We start from the raw sequence: 21,727 nt of genomic DNA, 5'->3' as shown, positions 1-21,727 counted from the left end.
GTTAGCCAATTAGCGTCTTTTCATTGTGTAGGCCTTGCTAGCCTACCAGTTAAACGGTTCCAAAAAGGTGACAGAAGCAGGTCTATCTTCTTGAGCATTTATAGGATTTTTGTGAAACTGTACAGAAATCAATATACAATACAATACAGAAGTTAAATCAGAATATCACAAATGTTGGCTACATGTAAGTTAAGTTAACGACAGGGATAAAAAATTAAAGCTACATAGCCAAAAATACAAAAGAAAAAGCTACGCAGGACTGTTTAATATTAAGAAACACAAACAGCAATTACAGACGTTGCTTTTAGCTGCAGGAACAAGAAAAGACAGGGTAGTGGAACTGGAAAACGAACATGAAGATCAGGAGTGGAATTGTTCACTAAGAAAAGATCAACGAGAGCTGCGATATGAAATGACTACTGACCAGTCACGTTAATGTCATGTTTACAAAGAAGGGAAAACACCCGGATGTACAATACTGAGCATTGCTTAAAACGTCCACAAGGGGGTGCTATACACAAAAAACATAGGCTCTGCTGAGGAGACTGAACACTCCCCACATGGGGTCTTTAGAGATCCCAAATTAAACAGTCTTTGGGGAAAGAAGCAGCACCAAGTGGATGGCAGGTCGAGAGAGAGAGTCCTTCTGACTCCATCTTTGACGACTACTATCTCAACTTTTCAAACCAAACCATCTTCTCCGGGAAAGGTCTTTGTCACAATGCCCATAGGCCATTCGTTCCTCTTTGCCTGATTGTCCTTCAGGAGAATGACATCACCTTCCTGAATATTTTGCCACTGCATTTTGCCGTTTTGAGGTATTCACACTTCCACGTGTTCCAAAAAGTGTCAGCCAAGCTCTGCACTTGCTTCCATTCTTCTTTGAAAAGATCTGCTTCCTCAAAATTGCAAGCGGGAGGAGGAGTGGAGCTTGTTTTTGTCGAAAGCATTGTTGGTGTGAGGATGACGGGAGATTCAAGATCTGATGACACTGGGATGAGCGGTCTTGCATTCATGACTGCCATGACTTCAGCCATGAGGGTGGTGAGGACTTCATGGGTAAGCCGGGATTTTTTCTGTTCAAGCAGCATGAAGTCTAGCATGCACCGGGCGATGCCAATCATGCGTTCAATCCGGGGAGAATTGAAGACCCACGAGTAGCTCTGGGTGCTGAGGAACTTCTCCACAGTCCAAGTCAGAGCTCCGTCTGACTTGGTTTATCCATGTTCAGTTCTCGAGAGGCACCCATGAAATTAGTACCACAGTTAGATCGTATTTGTTTGGCTGGGCCCCTAACAGCGAAGAACCTCCGTAATGCATTGATGAAGCTGCTAGAACTCGTAGCCTTGATCACTTCGATATGTACTGCCCTGTCACTTCTGACGACTGCCGTGTCGGCAATTGGTGTGACAAAGGGTAATCCAGCTAGTAATCTGAGCCCTCCCCCAATCGACAAAGGGATGATGGAACTTGAGCCACGTAAACCCTAATACTACCGGTGCGGACTGGGACTCAATAATGAAGAAACGAATGGACTCGTGATGATTACCGACAGTCGGAGTGACACAAATTCCGTCTGGTGCGTAACCGCCGCCAAGAGGCACCCATCCAGGGAATGTACGTCTTTAGGCTCTAAAAGCTTAATTTTAGCAATACCATGAGTCCAAGAAACTGTTGTCTGCCCTGGAATCAATCAAGGCCGAAATCTGGATGCTACGGCCTCCGCCCCCCGAAATAGGTCCAACAATCTGCAGTCTGTGTCTAGCCCATGTTTCCTCGCCTGTTGTTGCCCCTTCCTTAGCATACTCACAGGAAGCAGCAAGTGATTGATGGTGGCGACGGTCGACGTCGAGCAGGTCTGACTGGACACTTGGGTATCGGATGATCCGGACCGCCACAGTACAGGCAAAGGTGGAGTCGACGCCGGCGGATAATGCCAGTCTGATAGCGAGGTCTATTAGGCTGTCCAAAAACTGCCAATTCGTCCTTAACACGGGCGTTCAGTGCTTTGTGGAATATGCCACGTAACGCGACCTCGACATAGCCGCTCTTGGACGCCAAAACCCAGAAGTCAACTGATCGTCCTTTTTGCTTAATATTGCGCAATCGACCCCCGCCCCCTTCTGCCACGTACAGGGTGGTCAAACACCTTTCTTATCTCGGTCAAAAATAGGGGTAATGATGAACGAGAGGCAGGCTTGGCCTTGCTTACGGCTAAAGCCCAAGCAGCAGCCTTGTTTGTGAGCAAGCGCATAATGAACGCGATCTTGGACTGATCAAAACTGTATGTGCTGGGCTGTTGATCAAATACCAGCGAACATGGGTTTAAAAATTGTTCACAGGATCATTTTTCTGAAAAAACGTGGGGGTGAGCAATGTTGGGTTCTCGGTGCACGAGGGGTGCCGCGACAGATGGCGTGGAAGTACTTGTGGCTATTGCACCGCAGGGCGGAGCTGCATCTTCCGGGAGTAGGTGCATGCATACCCTCTCCAGCCATTGAGTCAACGCACCGCACGTCACGTACATTGGCAGTGAATGTGGCAATAGCATCAATGATCTCACACAGGGATTTTTCGTAACTGCCCACTAACTGTCCCTGGTGTGATAATGCAGAACGGAAGTGCTCCGCCTCCGCGGGATCCATATTGGCCAGATTGCTCTGTCAGGTCTGGCAGTGGCAGGTTTTGGATCCCAAAGCAGAGGAGACACAATCCGGGATATGACAAAAAGATCTTTAATACAAAAAGTGTCCTCGCAGAGAGGTAACTTGACAGCAGTCCATAAAGTACACCCAAAAGTCCAAAAATACACAAAACAGAAAACGCTTGCAGAAAAAAGATTGCAAGGGAAAAGGGTACAACTGAAAATTGCTGCTGAGAAAACTTTAGCAGGGAACAACAAGGCAACAAGGCATAGAGCTAAAAGCCAGAATTATGGATAACGCTAGATACACCACGAGGCCGGGCAGAGCGCAGAGCAGGTGTTTGGTTTGGTTTGGTTTGGTTTGGTTTAATTTATTTCAAACACGCATATGTCCGAAAAGGAGTAGGAAGAAGCAGAACTTATTTAATCCTACCCCCCTTCGTAGCACATCAATTGCTAATACATACATGTGTGCACATACGAACACGCGCATACATATACTTTATATACACTTACATCTGCACCTACACAAGTACACACATATACAGTATACATAGACAGTATACAGTATACAGGTAAGTTGTTTTTTTTCCCATTTTTTCCTCCGTTTCCTTTCCTTTTCCCTTTCTATTTATCAAGTAGTTTCTCTCCTGTTGATATCCACATCCTCTTTGGTGTTGCACTGCTAGTGACGCTGGGTTTGTATACAAGAGTTCCTTTTATTAACTATGTCAAGGTTATTGCTATGGAATGTAGTCCTTCTCGTTGTATTGGTCTGTCTTGTAGGGTGTATAGTAGTATGATCTTTAATACTGTATGTATCCAGATCGCTGATATCTTTGACAACAAGCACTCTTGCGACTCTTGGACCTCCTTTTAGTTTGATGTAGATTTTCCCGTTAGTGCTCCAAGTGTTTTGAATCTTTCCTTGCTTCCTCAGGTCTCGTGCTTTCTTGGCGATGTCGGCATTGCGTTTTGTGAGATGCTCATTCATGTAAACGTCGGTGCCTCTTAGCTTCTTTCCCAGCAGTGCAGCTTTCAATTCCCTGTTGGTGAACTTAATGATGACAGGTGCGGTGTTGTTTCTGCCATGGAGTGGGACGCAAGTGTCAATACTGTTTACATCCACATCCACCTCCTTCGACTGTAGGACGTTAGCAATCTGTTGCTTTATTGTAGGAACGTGTCTTGACTTGGGTGTAATTTGGAGCCCTGTGAGGACCACATCATTAATTCGTGCATTCTGATCCATCTCGTCAATGTAGTTTTTCATTTGCTCCTTGATATTCTCCTTTGCTTTCTTTCTCTTCCTCAAGGGTGGTGCGGAAGTCAGCGTTATCCTTCAATAGTGCCTTGATGTCATCCTGTAGAATGTTGATATCATTGCATAATGCTGTATTTTCTTCCCTGGGGTCTTTAGCGTCCTTAAGATCAATACATGCGATGGCTTCCTTAGGGTTTGTAGCCTCCTTTAGAGCAGTGCGTAAGGCAGCATTATCTTCCTGCTGAACCCTAACATCCTTGCAAAATGCTGTATTTTCTTTACAGTTTATCGCTTCCTGAAGAGCAGAGCGCAAGGCAGCATTGTCATTCAACAGTTCCTTAATATCATCCTGCAGAGCCTTGATATCTTCCATAGGGTATTAAACCTCCTTAAGAGCAGCACCCAGGTCTGCATTTTCATCTTGCAACTTCTTGACTTCTTTTCTTAGTTTTTTGATATACTTGTTCTGTGCTCTATTTTCTTTCATAATGTTTGTGATAGACTTGCTCTGTGCTCTATTTTCTGCCATAATGTTTGTGATACCATTACTGACATCCATTGTGACTATAAGGAGGTTTTTGTAATTACTCTGAACATCTCTTTCCAGAGACGTTATAGCCCTCCTTATAGCTACATTTGAGGCTGAATGTTTCTCTGCCATCGAATGCAGTTTCTCAGTTGCTTGCATTATTTGTGGTAGAGTGATCTCTCTAATCTCCAAGCGACTAGCGAAGGTTTCATTGAACTTATTGGTAGCATTTTTCCACTCTAGGTATCCTGGAATATTTAGGTATCCTGACTCTGTTTTTATGTCCACGTCCACTACAAATTCAGAGCCAGAATCATTTTCCTCTGCAAGTTCAGAGCCAGTATCATTTTCCTTTGTGTTTGACATTGTTGCTAAGCAACCTCTTTAAACTTCAGCATTTCCCTAATTAGCTAGACTTGATAGCAGGTATCCATACTTGTATCTGTACCTCTCAACTATCCAAGTTAAAGGAATTCAGATGGGGGATTCAGCCATCAGCACTGATCTTGTGTTCATGAAGTGTAGTCAAGAAAGCACCAAAATAGTTAAAATTTCCAGTATCATCAACAGAGCTCCTGCCATACACGTCCTTCCCCGTCAAGGAGAAAAAAGAAAAAAAAAGAAAAAAAAGAAAAAAGGTGTGCATGAAGGTACAATCTGGCAACAAGGAGTAACTTCAGCCATGCTTAAGAGCAAGTAGAGATTACTGGTGACAGGTCTGCGCTGACAGCTCCGCCCCTGCTGGGCCACTGCAAAACAAGGCAGACAGGCGGAAGCAAAGCAAAACTACAGCACATGACAGGAAGTATATAAAAATCTTTATCTGGGGGCATCTCTTTAATCATTACCACCTAATAGACTGTGGGAACTGACCTTTTCGAATCTAAGATCAGGATTTATTCCACGTAAGCAATGCTCTATTACTCAGAGAACATCACCTTTTCATAGAGATTTTAATGTCATTTTAATGTTCATTTTAATGTAATTTAATGTCATTTTAATGTCAGCTGAAAGAGGGCAAACTATCCATCCATCCATCTTCTATGCCACTTATACTCACTAGGGGTCGCGGGTATGCTGGAGCCCATCCTAGCTGACTTTGGGCAAGAGGCGGGGTACAGCCTGGACTAGTGCCAGCCAATCGCAGGAGGGCAAACTAAAACTAGCTACAGCTGTGCAGTGCAGATTTAAGTGCACAATATCACGGTAAGATGCTCACCGACATCCATCTATCTGCATCTTACATTTATCCAGTCTCACTTTATTTCTCCATTTTTTTAGGAGAAATAACTGAGAAACATTTTGAGACAAAAGAGAAAATAAAATGAGGGTGAGATGAGAATCTCAAAATTATTTTTAATAAAATTTTCCTCTGGGCATGCATAAAGTATGTTACTTGCTAACATAGCTTGGCCATTTTCACTCTGCTGCACCCCATTCATTAATGGACTTGTAGTGGCTGTTGATATGACTGAATGTTTCTCCAGCATGTAATAGTCGTACCTGTACATCCAGTACAATTCACCTACAGTTATATTTATCAAGCTTGCGTCTGTCACGTTGGCTTATTGAGTGATCTGAGCAAAACAACATGCTTTACTAGGTGCTCCAATGCAATCCAGAGAAATGCAAATCCTGGCACATATGATTTTGTTTTAATTTTCATTGAAGGGATTGCCTGTTGCCAATTTCAAGTTTACGGAGATTGGCCACAGGCCTACACAAAGCGATAAAAGAGGGCACAGCGAGAAGTGGAAAAAGTGGAAAAGGCTATGTGTGCAAGAAGCAATGCGACTACTTCTGCATCCTGACCAGTTACCAGAACCACAACAACAACTGGCAGAGGACACTGAAGAAGATGGAGGATGATGCGACCATCCCTACTCTGAGGCAGCGTAGATGCCCAAAGAGGTTGGCATCAGTCTTATATTGTAGTGATGGTAAGACCCCTTCAGACTACATTATTTATACAATTCAATATTCTTTTCCCTAACTGTACACATTGTATGCTCTTTCTTTCCAGATGAATGTGGTCAGAAACCAAGAAAGTTGTTCAGGACTGTCCGTATGCCTGCAAGCCCTGTAAGTTAATAGTTATGCACATATTTAAGAAGACTGCCAATAAATTCATATTTTGTAGCTTGGAGCTAACAATCATGATGAATAACTTGGTGTATGTTATGTGACTGATTTGATTCCTTGCCTCTGTCGCCAAGTGCTTGCTTGTGTGGGGTCAACACCACGCACCCTGATGAATCTTTTCAAAAACCAGTTTGCCACCTGGGATTGGAACGGTCTTTTCCACCAGTGTATACATCTGTGGACCCTGTGTGTGGCTTTCAGTTTTTCAGTTACAGTTTAATACCATTTCATGACCAGGAAGTTGCAAACTAACTTTTGTTAGTGTTAGTTTATTGTACTTCAGTTGAATGCCAAGTTTGACTGAAGAGATTTTGATGTGTAACTTGGCTTCATTTTCACTTTGCACTGTAGTGACCGGCCAGAAAGAAGTGGAGTTTGACACACAATGAACTTTGCCTCACACACACGGTAAATTAAAATGCTTCTTCATTTGTCTCAGTTGGTGAATTTTCAAAATATGAAATTAATTTTAAATCTTTCAATCGCTTGTGGTGGTGAGAAAAATTGCAATTTTGTCATGTTTCTTTGATTATGTATTTATTCTTGTCTTCACACTTTTCTTTATTATTTTTTTAGGTCAGTTGGGAAAGAATGAGGACAGTGGAACGTCTGAAGCAGCAGAACCAAAAGCACAACAAACAAATAACATAGAAAGTCTTACGATCACCTGCTGCTGCGCCCTTCTCTGCTCTCTCTCTCTCTCTCTCCGTCTTCTACAGCTGGGTGTGCGGCAGGAGCTGGGACAGCTGGACACACCTGCGTCTAATTGGTCAATCCCCTACTTAAGACTGAGTAGGTGCAGCTGTGAGGCGCTGGTTTCTTTTCGTTGTATTCGAGTCTGCTCGCTCGTGGCTCGTCTATGCTTACCGAGTCGGTGTCTCCACAGCTGGGGTTTTCCTGTTGTCCCAGATCCTATATATTTGTGAGTTTTATGCTAGTGACTTTTTCCTGGGGCACCGCAAGCTGTGGACCCCAGCGCTTTTTGTTAACCTCTTGTGGCTACCTCTGAGTTGAACAAACATAAAAAGAGTTGTGATTCGCTCCTCCTGCCTACACATTCTGTAGTCCACCCCACGCACAATCGTAACAGAAAGGACCGAAAACCGGCCACTGCAACTATGGGGCAACCAACATCTACCCGAAAACAACATACAGACATCATTAGGGGCTAGGGTTAGGGTTGAGGGAACGTTAGAAGGGGCCCACCCTGAGGGACCCAACAATTTAACCGAGGGGAAAACAACAAATGCTCAAAACCAAACCAGAAAATGTTTTTGCAAACGTTTTGGAAACCATAAATGGCTGGCTGGGACGCACCTGTGGCTAATTTGGTTTGTTATTATTTAGTCCAGCCGCGTGCCGCTTTAGTTGGTTGGACCATTTTATGTGTGAGGTTGGTCCCTGTTTGCCATACGGCTGTTATCTGCTTAGCTTTTTGTCTTTTGTTACACATTTCTGCTGCAAGTTTCCTGGTTTCTGCTCTACGGCTGATAAAAATAGTTTTTACCTGCACTGGGTCAACTCTGTAAGTCATTGCCATCAAATCACCATGCCACGTCATGACAATATACTGTATATGTATGACCATTCAGAGTTAACCATTTAACAGACACAGCATGGTTGTTGTATTTTGGTATTTGTTTAAATAAAGTATGTAAAATGGGAAAACATCTTTTAAAGTTGTCTTATTTTTAGATTTATCTCCTTTTTACATATCTAGGAGTTCTTGTATTTCTGATAAAAACAAGCATAACATTAGAACAACTAGTAATTTTAAGCACACATTTCTTATCAATAAAGAACAATCTTCCTAAATCTAGAATATGTAATAAGGGTTTGCTTAAATCTTGCCTCATAAAAGTAACTTTTATATGAATTTATAAATCTAATAAGAATATTTGGCCTAATCTTGACTTGTAATAAGGACATTTTACTTAAATATATTGATGTGATTAAAAACAGGTTGCTTAAAATTTGACCTGATTTCTTATTTTAGGACTCATTATATTCTTAAAGTCACAAGAAAAATATTCTGTTTTTAAGAATTCTAGCCAAGCAAACCCATTGGCAGATTTTTTAGCTTGAAATAAGAAAAGTGGTCTCATTTTATGATAATTTGGGCCTGTTTCAAGTATGGTTGTTTTTGCAGTATAAATAAAGCAAAATTCGTCCTTGACCAAAAATCACTGTATACTCTGTGGTATATTACTTTCTTACTTATACTGTTCTCTAGTACTTAACACATGATGTTCCACCGACAATGACCCAAAACACACAGGCAAGGCAGCAAAGGCGTGGGTCAAGAAGAAGGACATTCAAATTCTGTGACCTACCCAGTGTCTGGACCTTAATTTAACCCCTGTGGAGGGGTTAAACAAACACCAAACGCAACGCAACACAACAACACAACAACACAACACAAACGCCCTGTACAAAAAAGTCCAAAGTCATCTCCAGTAATTTAGGAGACTGACGTCGTTTTTGGTGTGTGCAGGGCACTGGTAGAGATCTTCTATGACACTGTATTTTGTCTTCATCTATAAACAAATACAGTTGTCCCTCGCTGCATCATGTTTCAAACACCGCTCCCTCACTCTATCTTGGTTTTTCAAAAATTAATAAATTATTGCTGTTTGTGGTTGACTACTGCCTAATATTAGTCAAAAAATGCATATTTAGTTATAAATGTTATGTATTCTTGGCCTAAATTAAGCATTTTCAAGCATAACAATGTTCTTAAAGGAATTAAAATACAAATACAGTTTAAGCCAATACAAGATGTTAATGAACTGTAGTCTACACTGGTCAGTAGGTGTCATTGGTAACACGCACCAGACTAGATCACCAACAACAGGCTTTTATTATTTCATATTTATTTATCTCACAACAAGTACAATAATAGCATAATAATAATAATAATAATAATAATAATAATAAGTCATAACAATGACACATGCAGCTCTGAATCCCAGAATTCACTTCCTGTCCACGACATTTATTGAAATACACACGAGCATGAGTCTTATTCATGTCTTAAATGGCTTATTTTTTCTGATTATAGTTACTATATTGGGTAATATGACAGTAAAGGTGACTATTGGGATCTTATTTTATGCCCAGAGGGCTCCAATAATGGTAACAATCATATTTAGAAAATCATAGACAGGTTTTCTATGTTCTACCTACGAAACTATTTTCTTTATTAATACTGAATCCTACTTCGCAGAAATTCACTTAGCGAGAATGGGTCTGGAACCAGTTAAACGCAATAAATGAGGGATTACTGCACAGTCTAGTTCAGTAATAAATAAAGTGCCACAGTGTTAAAATTTTATTGCAGTATTTCATTTTAGAAGCTGTAATAATTCTACATTTGATTAAAGGTACTTAATATTTGTCAGATCACAACACGTAGATGTCCGGACTTGTCTGTACCCTCACCCTTGCTCGTTACATTTGGCTGACCTCATACGTAGAAGAGAGCCGTATTGGCAATTTAGCAACATGGTCACTATATTTAGAGAGTAGAGGTACACAAAAGTGAAAGACAGGAAGTGTTTCTTGCGCCATGCATGTATTCAGTAATTAAATACACACGGTCAACAAAGGTGAAGTATCCGCCGCGCAGGCGAGCTGAAGTGGAGCTCCACCTTCAATTGTGCAGATTTATTGCCATGCAATGTCAGTCTAAAAGCTGCATAAACCCACCCACAATGCAACCCAACCCCAGCGACAGAGCCAAGAAGGCAGGGCTTGGACACACTCCTCCGTCGTCGGCAACACCTCGCCTTTGTGGCAAAACACGCATGGGTATCAAAAATGTGGTTCATTTCAGAAATAAGATAAAGAAAAACCCAGCAAAAGTGGAAAAATAGAGCAAAAAGGCAAAACGTAACTAGAAGAAGCTAAAGTGTTGATATTAATAACTAATAAAAACAGAAAGATTTGTCTCGATGCAGCCCATTGCACTGCAAAGGCAATAATGCCTGACTTTTAGGACTTTTTATAGGTTGTGCAGGATTGAATTCCAAAAGGCTCTTTAAAATTCTGAGTCAAACCACATACTTTCTAATTTATGAATAAAACAAATACACAGACACAACATCTCCCCAATATTTATTACATTTTTTGAATAACTTACAAACCTAAACCATGGAAAACAAGAGAGAAAACAAAGGATTAATAACATCTATAACCTTACATATACTACAACAAAGCCTCACAATAACGTGACACATTGAAACACTACAGTACAAATTGTACACTATTACCACATGGCACAAGCAGGCACCAGATGTGACAAATACTCAATAACAAATTAAAATAAATAAAAGCTTTGGTATGTATACATAGACAGTATGTATGTCAAATGTCATAAACAGTTATATTAAATGGCAACAAATACAGTCAAACTGTCAAACCTCGGTTTTCGAACATCTCAGTTTTCGTATGATTAGGTTTTTGCTGAAAATGTCTGCCAAAAGTTTGCCTCTGTGTTCATACACTGTATCAGTTATCGTACAATATTGTGTAAAACAAACTAGTCTGTTTGCCCTGTTCTGTATCATTCCACGGCAGTGAGTGCCCTATGGGTTGGTGACTCACTGCATTTGTGAAATAATACGCCATTGAGCCATAGAAATGCCAGGTTTGATAAAGAAGGTCAAAAACACTAGTCTGCCAGTGGATCCTGACACTGGAACACTGTCAAAAATCCACTATCACCAATGGGTTTTGAACAGCTATGTGTGACGAGGCGAATTATGAGGCTGTTCAATTCCGAGGAGGAAGATTAAGACAGCGATGACTGACTTTTCTGTTAGGCTACTAACCAATTGCTTTACATGCAATGTTTGACACTATTTAGAAAAAAAAAATTAATACAAATTTAAAAACAAACTTTGTGTAACACCTTTTTGTGTACTAAATATCCCATGTTACAAAGTATAGACACAAATCTTTTTAATTGAATTAAATTACGGTTATAAGGAAAATCGAGGTACCAGTGTATAAGCTTTCATCTCTCTTCTCCACATGTGTCTCTATGAGGCACCTCATTACCTGGCTTGGCTTTTTTTAATTATTTTTTTTTGATAGAGTATTGAACTCCTTTTCACAGTGACGATGCTTTGAAAAGAGAAACTCTTTTCTTGGTGTTTACAGTTATACACCACAACAAACAACATCTAATTTCTTTGACAGCTCCACTTTGTGGTCAAACCACAAAAATTCTCTGCAATTAGGACGTATCGAAAAGAAAATTAAATTAAAGTACTTATTTTAAGAGGATACACAGAATAATAGATTAATTAATTTTCTTGGTGTTCTTGGTGTTCGGCATCTTGTTAATTTTGAAAGTTTTTATTTGTTTTTTGAATGTCTTCAACTTTTCTCAGACAGGCATTAACATTTTATCACATTTCTCTGTTGTTCAAACACTCTCAAATTTCAAATTTCGTTTGAATTTTAATGATCAACTTACGAGATTGGACACAAGAAATTAAGTCACTCACTCCTCTGATCGTGGCTTGTACAGGCTGTAGTGTTTTTGTATCCTTGTTAAAACATATTCCACCTCGTCGTCCTCCATGAACTGAAAATTAAATTATAGTATTCCAGGCGCCCTACAGCCACGTAACTTCCGCCTTCATTCAGCATGTATGATCGCTACAACAGATAACAGGCAGTCCTGCATGAAGGAGATTGATTATAGGCTACAGCCTATCAGAACGCAGAACACAATGGGCGGGTTTTCCCTTGGCCAATCGGCACTGTTGTGGCTGTATACATACTGAGATGAAGTGGACAGGTCTGGACACATCTTCAACTCTCACATACGTATATAACACCCTCTACTGGTAGCAGTAGTAAATACAATAACAGACCCAAGCAACGGAGCACAAATAATACACCACCAGGACGCAAAACATAATGCGCGTTCATACGCTGTTTAAAAAAAATGTGCAAAATTGCACTTTAAAAAAATCTGCAAAAGAGCGAATTCGCGAAAGGTGAACAGCAATGTAGCGAGGGAACACTGTACTTTCATTTTGTTATTGTTTCTTGCTAACTTGTTTTGGTGTCATGAGCACTTTAAGCAGTAATCGTGTGATCAGGTATGGACAAGTCACCCGGGCAGAATACCCCGCCCTGAGTACCTCGCCCTCACAAACACTGTGGGTGGGTCATTGTTTTGCCATTGCCTTTACTCGCCATTACTTGAGCCATCAAGTAAATGCAATGACAAAAAGCAAATGAAAAGACAAAGACAAAACAGGAAAAGCAGTGAAAAAAATTGAAAAAACAAAGACAATACAGAAAAAACAATGACAAAATGGAAAAAGAATATGACTACATTTGTAATTTTTTTTTAAATTATTGATTCTCTTTATAATTCCACATGTATTCCCTTTTAATTTTGGCATTCCTGTGATTCCATACTGTTACACCAACAAGCACGAGTCGCCCTTCAGCATTATTATTTAAAGACAAGAAGACAATCTTGACAATTCTATGCTTCCCTGCTTTCTTCTAGCATGACTGTGTGCAGTGCACAAAGCAGGGTCCATAAAGGCATGCCTGGATGGGTTTGGACTGGAAGAACTTGAGATCCCTGAACTATGATGACCTCTAACTTCTAAATGCTGGATTACATGCGCAAATATTTCTGCAGACACACTCATAACAGTTTGTATAAAGTCCACTTAAAAGAGTTGAAGCTGTTATATAGTAACAAAGGAGGACCGACTTATATTCCATTGTCACTTTGTATTGTATTGTATGTGTAAGTATTGCAACAATTTTATCTACAGCGTATTGTTATGTATTGTTCAAGGGTTGAACATGACCTGAAACTCTTATTTTAACATAAAGTGCTCTGAATGTTGGATTACAGCATTAAAGAGGTGTATGAAGTGTTTACAGTATGTCAAGCTAAGAGAATTCCGGCTGTAATTGTGTTTGCTAAAACCAAACACTGTTTTAACCGTTTTAAACCACTTCAGCTTTGCGATAACCTTGTGCTTAAATAATGTTGAGCACATTTTGCAGCAGAGTGGTCTAACACACAACCTCATCAAGGACAGCACACATCCACAACACTCATTATTCACACTCCTACCGTCAGGCAGACGCTACAGGAGTTTGAAGTCCAGGACCACAAGGCTGGCAAACAGCTTTTACCCACAGGCCATCAGGCTTCTCAACGAAGCACTCACACACGCCGCACGCAACACACGCACACACTCATAGCACTTTATTTATTTATTTGTATTATTTATTTGTATTAATGTCTCTTCTGTTTTTGTTGCTTAATTTATTGGTATATATGTTTATGTGTTTATGTTTCTTATGTTCTTATTCTTTCTTGTGTTTTCTTTCTTTTCGTGGAAGAATGAACAGAATAAGATTTTCATTGCATGGTATAACTGCTGTTTTACCATGCACATGACAATAAAACTCTCTTGAATCTTGAATCTTGAATCTAAGGCAGAGAGAGTACGGTAGACAAGATCAAGCTCACTAAAGCACTTTTCCATGGCAGATTTAGTAAAAGTCTGCTAGAAGCATGTGTATTAGACATTTCACAGATGCTGACAAATTACAAATACACATTTATCAATAAAATATTAATATTAATTTATATGTATTATTTATACTTACATAAACTGATATTATTTACTTGTATGTATTGTTTATACTTTTACTATAGTTACACACTATAGAGTGCCTATAAAAACCAACACATATACTGTAAATGATGGACTAAATATTATTTCCTTCAAAATACCCCATAATGACAAAGTGAAACAATTTATTTGAAATGTTAGCAAATGTATTAAAGGAAAACACTCAAATATACCATGTGCATGTATCCACCCTTTTACCCATTACTTTTTTAAAGACACCTTCAACCCCATGTGTTGCTACTTGTTTGTGTACCCTTCTCCTGTGCCTCTAATCTTGTCTCTGATGTCTGGCATTGGCTTGGTTTGTGCACGAGCATGCACTCGCAAGTGTGGGACCATCCGTAGACAGGTCTATTGTAACTGAATTTAACATAGGAGCACTCCAATCAAGTTGTACAGCCAACACAAAAATAATCAGTGGAAATAGAATTCACCTGTCATAGTGAAGGCAGTGACGATTTATGCACTTGGTACTTAAGTTTTTCAGTTTTTAATAAACTTAAAAACATTCATGAATGAATGAATTTATTTCAGTGTGGCATTAGGTATTGTGTGTGAAATTTTAGAGGGAAAATGTTTTTTTGTAAATTTTGGAATAGAGCTGTAAACATAACTAAATGTGGAAAAAGAAACAAAGATGCAAAGATGCAAAACCACACATATTCTAGTACAGTGCAACCTCAGTTAGCGTACACCCCAGTACGTATACTTGGGTTAAAGTAAAAAATTTACACCAAAATTATGACATGGTTTGTGTACATTTTCCAGTTAGCGTATAATATGGCCCCCGTCTTGATGCGTTATTAATACACTTGCTGAGGCCTGTCCCTACTGTCCATAATGTTTTTTTTGTTTTTTTTCTCATCGCAAGACGTCCTTGTTAGCAGCCTATTAGCTTGCTAATATGAGGAAACAGGAACCGGAAGTCAGCTCTGTCTATTATGCTATATCATCAGCGTTTGACTGTAGTTATTTGCTCACTAACATAGTTACAGCATAAGTCTCAAGAATGTTAATAGAAAAACTGTTTTTAAAGTTTTACATGCAAAAATCTATTTGAAATGCACATAAATCACAAATGAAAGAGATAAATGAACATTTAAGGTTAACTTTACCTTAATTGAAGATGTGAGACTTGACAAAGACGGCGACGTGGCAGCGGGATCAACATGGACTCCGCCTACATGTTTTGCTATGAGTTTTTTTTCTTGAATGAGTAGTGCTTCTCACCTTTTTTTTTAAATCAAATACTGGCACTTGCAACTTTCTGTCTCTATAGTGGGTTATTTTGCAACTGTGATCCAAACAAAAGCAGAGACTTGAGGTGAGAAACACTAATGTACTGAATTTTGAATTATTTTCTGCATGTAAAACTATAATTGTAAAGCTATAAAAACGTGTTTTGTGTTAACATTTTTGGCTTTCTTTACTTGCATTATTTCTTACAGGAAAAATGTATTTAGTTAGAGTATGTTTCGGTTTGAGTCAGACCTTCTGGAATGACACTAACCAAGGTTTGACTGTACTGAGCTACAACACCAGTTATAAATAATGGTAGACAACCAAAAACAAAACAAGACGAAATTGAGAGAAAGCCTGGGTAACCCTACTCAAATTGATCGGATTTAATCTAGCCTTGATCATGTTTTGGTGCAATTACTATATTGTATTTATTAATAATCTATAATATAATATAATTTTGTAAATATGACCAAATAAAGGAGCTCAGGCACTTGACAATTCAACAGAAGTACTGTACTGGCTCACATTCTGAAACATACACTTCAAATATGAGTGACAGGGCAAAGGGCAGCTGCATTACTCAGCACATTATTCAAAACATCTGAACATGAAGAATGACAGGTAAAGGAAAAGACTGCCCTCCATGGCACTCTTATGGAGGTTTATCAGGCTGTGGTGCTGACAGTTGTGTAGCTGTACTTTGAGACAGAGGTAGCCATTGTGATCCCCATGGTAGTGGCGGTGGTGCCGTCATCTCTTCCTGCTTCCCGCTTTTTAAACCACCAGCACTTGCGGCAGAGGTGGTGGCGACAGCAGCAGGCAAAGGTGGATAGCAGAGCCTTGCGGAAGCGCGTGTTCATGAAGCAGTATATGACGGGATTGACACAGCCGGAAGTGTAGGACAGCAGATGTATGAAAGAAATTGGTGCCCCTGAGAGGGCTTTGGAGGCTGACCTTAGGTCAAAGGCCTTCCAGGTGTTAGCGAAGTACAGAGGCATCCAGCAGATGAAGAAAAGAGCCACAATCACCATCAACATCCGAATGACACGCTTCTTTCCTTGTAATTTGGCCTCAGAGGTGTTGCTGCGAGCACGCTCAGTCTTGGGCTGAGCAGCGCTAGACGAGAGGGTGGGGAGCTCCACGGTCGAGGAGGGGTTTTTGGAAACCTGAATGTAACAACCATCATCACCATCATTTGGATGCTCTGCAACAGCCCCATTCTTCAGCTCTGTGGAAGAAGTGGCAGTTTGATTAAATTACCAGGCTTTTTTTCTACAAGGCTATGAAAAGGTGTGAATGTGAGTGTGACTGGTTGGTTGTCTTTTTTGCCGTGCAATCGACTGAAGAGCTGGGATAGCCTCCAGCTCATTACACTAATAAGTACAAGTGGTATAGAAAATGGATGGATGGATATTGCTTCTACTTCTGTGTCAAAACCAACAAATACTAGTTGTTGCCAAGAATTGTATGTTTAAAGTTTTATTTGACAGTTGGTGATTGACAAATATATGGGACTGAGTTGCAATACATTATATATCAGGACTTTGGCTTGAAGACATGTCCCTGGAGTAGACCACTAACTTTTAATTGACCCCTGGTATGGTTTATCATACAGCCAAGGTGAACACAGCACTTTTCTCACCAGTAGTCTCTGTGTTATTTTGCATCATTTCAAACTGCATGCCGCGGAAGAGCTCTCTGGAGATGAGACCGTAGGCTACAGCCATCACCACTCCAGGAATGAAGAACAAAATGAAGAGCAGTAGCACATACCTGAAAGAAAGCCAGAATAAGAAAAGGAGAAGGAGGATAAGACAGGATAAAGTAAACATTTATTTCAAGTTTTATTGCCTTGTTGTAAGCTTCAAGTCCAATAACAAAACACATGGAAAACCAAACCCATACTGTCTTTGTATTTGCTGGAGATGTCTGGCTTTATCTTTACAGTTTTAAATATTATCTTTCTCAGTTTGATGAAGAGTGGCCAAAAATAACCTCCTTATAGGTTATTTAGAAACCAGATGTACGAATTAATGAATGCATCATGCTGATGACATTTTCTAATGACCTCCTTGTTGCATCAGACAAAGGCTTAGAGATCACTTGCAATTAAATAGTAAGTATGGGAATTGTGTGTTTAAAAGTTTGTCATGTCAGTTATGATTTACAAAATCTTTCCCACTGCTATTATTTAAGTCACTGAGCAAATACAAATGTTTATGTGAATGATACACAACTTTATCAGTGTGACTTGATTCAATTAATCAGTTGAGTAAACTGGGTTTAAGAAAGGGTTAAAGAAATCAAGATTAGTTTGACATGCAGACAGAATCCTGCTTCTCAAGTGCTGCCTAAAACTCGGAAAAAAGATCACAATTCTGCTGGACTGACTCCCTGTTAGTGATGTGTTGGTAGCGAATGAATTGGCTTAAAGAGTCTTTGAAATGAACAGGAGTCGGCTTATGTCTTTGGGAGCCAACTGGGAGCCGATTATTTTTTTTCCACGTCTTTTTTTTCTGTTAAATACAAATGTCATTGGTCAAGATGTGTGGCGGCGTCTGTGTCCACACTGAACAGCGGAGGGGCGGGGTTAAACACACACCGCATCGGTGTTGGCAGCTTGGCGACCTTGTCGCTCAATCTGGTGATATTCCAAACTCTCTTGGCGAGATATTTTCACAAAAGCGACTAGCGACAAATCTAGCAACTTTTTTGGAGAGTTTTCTGGTATTTGGGGACTTAACAGTGAAAGCATGTATTGTTCTGCAGTTTCTGTTTTTACTCCGCTGGTCAGCCCCGCTCAAAAGAAGTCACAAGGGGTCAGTATGCAGTCAGCTCCCGGGGCACACTTGTAAGCATAGTGGAGCTGTGCACATCCGTGAATTACACAACCGAGAGGCACGTTGCCGCCGAGGTGGATCTTGCCCTTTTTACAGGGCGAGCTCTAAAACGTACATGTTTCTTAATCTTCATGAAATTACTACTCATTACACTCAGCCTCATTCGGACTCAGTCACTTACCTGTCAGTCCTAACTGCAAGATAAATGGTGGAGGCTGAAGGTGAGTCTGGATGTAATCATTATGCTGTCAAGACTTCGAGAGGCCGAGATAACATATTAATTATTATTGTAAATAATGATATTTATTTCAATGAATGATGAAGTGATGTCCAATTTTACATTAACAAACTAAGAACCAAGTTTATTTGTAGTTCAAAACTTAAGGTGTTTTTACTCACTTCACATCATAACAGAAAGGAGAAACAGGATCAGCCCCTCAAAGCTTAGGCATTTGTTGTTGTTTATTTGAATGCCAATCTTCAGTAAATACACAACTGTTACCTAGCTGCTGCTTTTTATTTTTGTTTTGCATGTTTTAATTTGTGTTTTGTTGATGTTGTGTTGTTTTGTATTTTATAGCATTCTACTATAATATATATTTTTTGTAGCTGTTCATTGAGGATTTAAATAAATCAATTTAAATAGTAAACATTTCAAATCATGTATTTTTTACATTAGTAACTAGTTTTACACAATACACATAGTTTGGTAATAAGACAAAAAATTCTGAGGAGCCACTTTGGAGCCAAAAGAGACGTCTCTTTTTAGTGATCCTAGCAAAAAGAATAGGCTCTCTAAAAAGAGCCAGTATTTACATCACTACTCCCTGTAAAATGTGGAGCTGAATTAAACAACAGATTCTGAATGAAACATGAATGTTTGTTCGGCATGAACATTCAATGTTTATGCTTTTTTTTTACATTATGTACAGTGGTGTGAAAAAGTGTTTGTCCCCTTCCTGATTTCTTATTTTTTCGCATGTTTCTCACACTTAAAAAAAACACCTTAAAAAACACTTAAAAATCCAAACCTATAAGGCCCTGTGTGAAAAAGCAATTGCCCTGCCTGTTGCCCTGTTGTTATATCTCAGTGGTGTCAGTAGTTAGCTGGGATTGGCTCCAGTTCACCATAACCTTGAACATCTTAAATGGTAGAAGATGGATAATGTATACAATACAAACCATGTTTGCTCAGCTTGTTGACTAGGCCAGTGGAGGCGACACATGTGGCCTACTGTGCCATTGGTCTTGGGGAAAGTCTTGATGATGCTGAACACTGGATAAGGAATCATGATAAGGAGAGAGAGCACCCAGGTGGCAGCAATAACACGATATGCATGGGATTGGGTCTGCCATGCTCTGGACTTCAGTGGGTTGCAAATTGCACTGTATCGCTCGATGGCAATTGCCACCAGGCTGAAGGTTGAGATACTGACAGAGAGTCCTGAAGGGAAGAAAAGACAAGCAACATTTAATACGTTCAATACTTGGGTTGGTTTAGCGGACATCTCTTTAACACCTGGCAAAAAGAGTAACTTGACCTTTCCTACTGTGCCATCATCAAGCAATGTTTTAACACCCAGAAGCTAAAATGTGAACACACTGACCAATGAGTGTTTCTTTGCACCCTTCCCTTTCATTCATCTCCTCAACCAAGATACAATCCTCTGACATTTCCCAGTCTCTACATACATGGCAGGGTAATTTCTGTAAGGATGTTGGTACAGCATAATGCATTTAAATAAAGGCACCCAATCTGCTGACCAAAGCAAGCTCAGCCAGTCTGTTGTCTGTGAGGCTAGAGGACACAAATAACAATAATAAATCTGGACCTGCATATCACCAGCAAGTACAAAGGAGACCCTCAGGACTATGCCCACAGCATTATGCTTTGCTGCAACATGTAGTAACCACCACAAACTGCCATTTTACTGCTGCACCTGATTTCTCATCCATCGTCTCTTTGTAATGCACAAGTCGAAATTATACTTAACTACGATACTTAAAATCCCATATTCGCATATGAGAATTAAATTTGTCATTGACATTTCTAGTCAATTTACAAGAAACATTTTAAATTCTTTGAGGACTGATCTATGGCCCTACATCTTGAAGAGATTGTTATAAGGAAGTGCTTATGAAAACTGATTAGAATGAATTGTGTTAAGCAGCGTATTTTCACCTGTAGCACCTAAAATTCCTTCATTATCTAAAATTGCAGAGACCAGAGAAGAGGAAGCATTACATGGAGTTTGTGTACTGGACTTCTTCTTATCTTGTGTGAAGGGGAACAGAGTATGATGTGAGTAGTAGGGCTGGGAATCTCAGGATACCTGACGATACAATACGAATTGCAGTACATAGCTTACAGTAACGATAATATCTTGATACGGCGATAGAGTGAAACAAAATCCAACAAAAAATACATTTCATAGTTTACAGCATAATTTAACACTGTTCCAGTGCAACACAACTGTAAACAGGATGAAATCTATTTAACATTTGAATAGAAAACTCAACTTGTCTCTTTTCAATGGAGAGTCTTAACCATGTCTTATAAAATGTGAATAAAAACTACAGAAAGTGAACAAATGAACTGCAATTATTGTAAAATGGATGGCTGTAGCATTAAATAAGGTTTGATTCTTTCTACTCCTTTTGGACATGTGCAACTGAATTGTAATAGTTGATGTATTCCAATGTAATTTGTATGCATGTTCAAATAAATTAAACCATAACCAGAACCAAGTAAAATATGATACATGGAACCATGAATTGTGCTGTATAGCAAAAAATCCTGAAGGAGAATGTCCGGCTATCTGTTCATGACCTCAAGCTGAAACAAACATGGGTTCTGCATCAGGACAATGATGTCACGCTTTGCTTGTCGCTCTGCTGCCGCCTGTTTGCCATTTGTCCGCAGTGCACCTCAGCCGGCGTGGGCAGAGACGCCGGAGCGCACCTGCGGGCAATCTGCAATCTGGACTCCTCTTAAGCAAGGCAGCAGCGTCTGTTCAGTGCCAGATTGTACTTCCTGACCTCCCGTTCCTTGCTACCGCTCAGTCCGGCTCCACTACCCTTACCCTGCTTTCTGGTCCTTTACCTGTGCTTGTGCTTACCTGCTCTGTACTGCTTTAGTGTTTTCCTGTTGGTTTGCCTTCAGCGTTTTCTGTTGTTACTTCTAGTTTTTTTTCCTGACAGCCTTATGCTGTCAGTGTTTTATGTTTGTTACCCGAAGTGGATTTTCCTTTGTTTGTACTTTACCTGTTTGGATACTTTTTGTTATTAAACTTTATTTTGTATTACAAAGTCGCCCTAGTCTTGCGTTGGGATCCTATTTTTCCTGCTGTGGCATCCGCCACTCCTGACAGAACAATC

At 39.9% G+C, this 21,727-nt stretch overlaps 1 protein-coding gene across 2 annotated transcripts in view; it reads right to left on the bottom strand.

Annotated features, from left to right (window-relative positions):
• Positions 1–10,693: 10,693 nt before the first annotated feature.
• cckbra (cholecystokinin B receptor a) overlaps positions 10,694–21,727 on the bottom strand; it is a 76,071-nt gene continuing 65,037 nt past the window's right edge. For both annotated transcript variants that reach the window (XM_054797036.1, XM_054797044.1), the window contains 3 exons: positions 19,532–19,793; positions 17,152–17,282; positions 10,694–16,737 (listed from right to left, as the gene is read on the bottom strand). In XM_054797036.1, coding sequence (XP_054653011.1) covers positions 16,175–16,737; positions 17,152–17,282; positions 19,532–19,793 — 956 coding nt within the window. In that variant the 3' untranslated portion in view covers positions 10,694–16,174. The remainder of the gene's footprint in view (positions 16,738–17,151; positions 17,283–19,531; positions 19,794–21,727) is intronic.

The sequence above is a fragment of the Dunckerocampus dactyliophorus genome, chromosome 1 (assembly GCF_027744805.1).
Source record: "Dunckerocampus dactyliophorus isolate RoL2022-P2 chromosome 1, RoL_Ddac_1.1, whole genome shotgun sequence".
In the NCBI taxonomy this organism is placed as follows: Eukaryota; Metazoa; Chordata; class Actinopteri; order Syngnathiformes; family Syngnathidae; genus Dunckerocampus; species Dunckerocampus dactyliophorus.
This window is presented reverse-complemented; position numbering and strand designations above follow the sequence as displayed.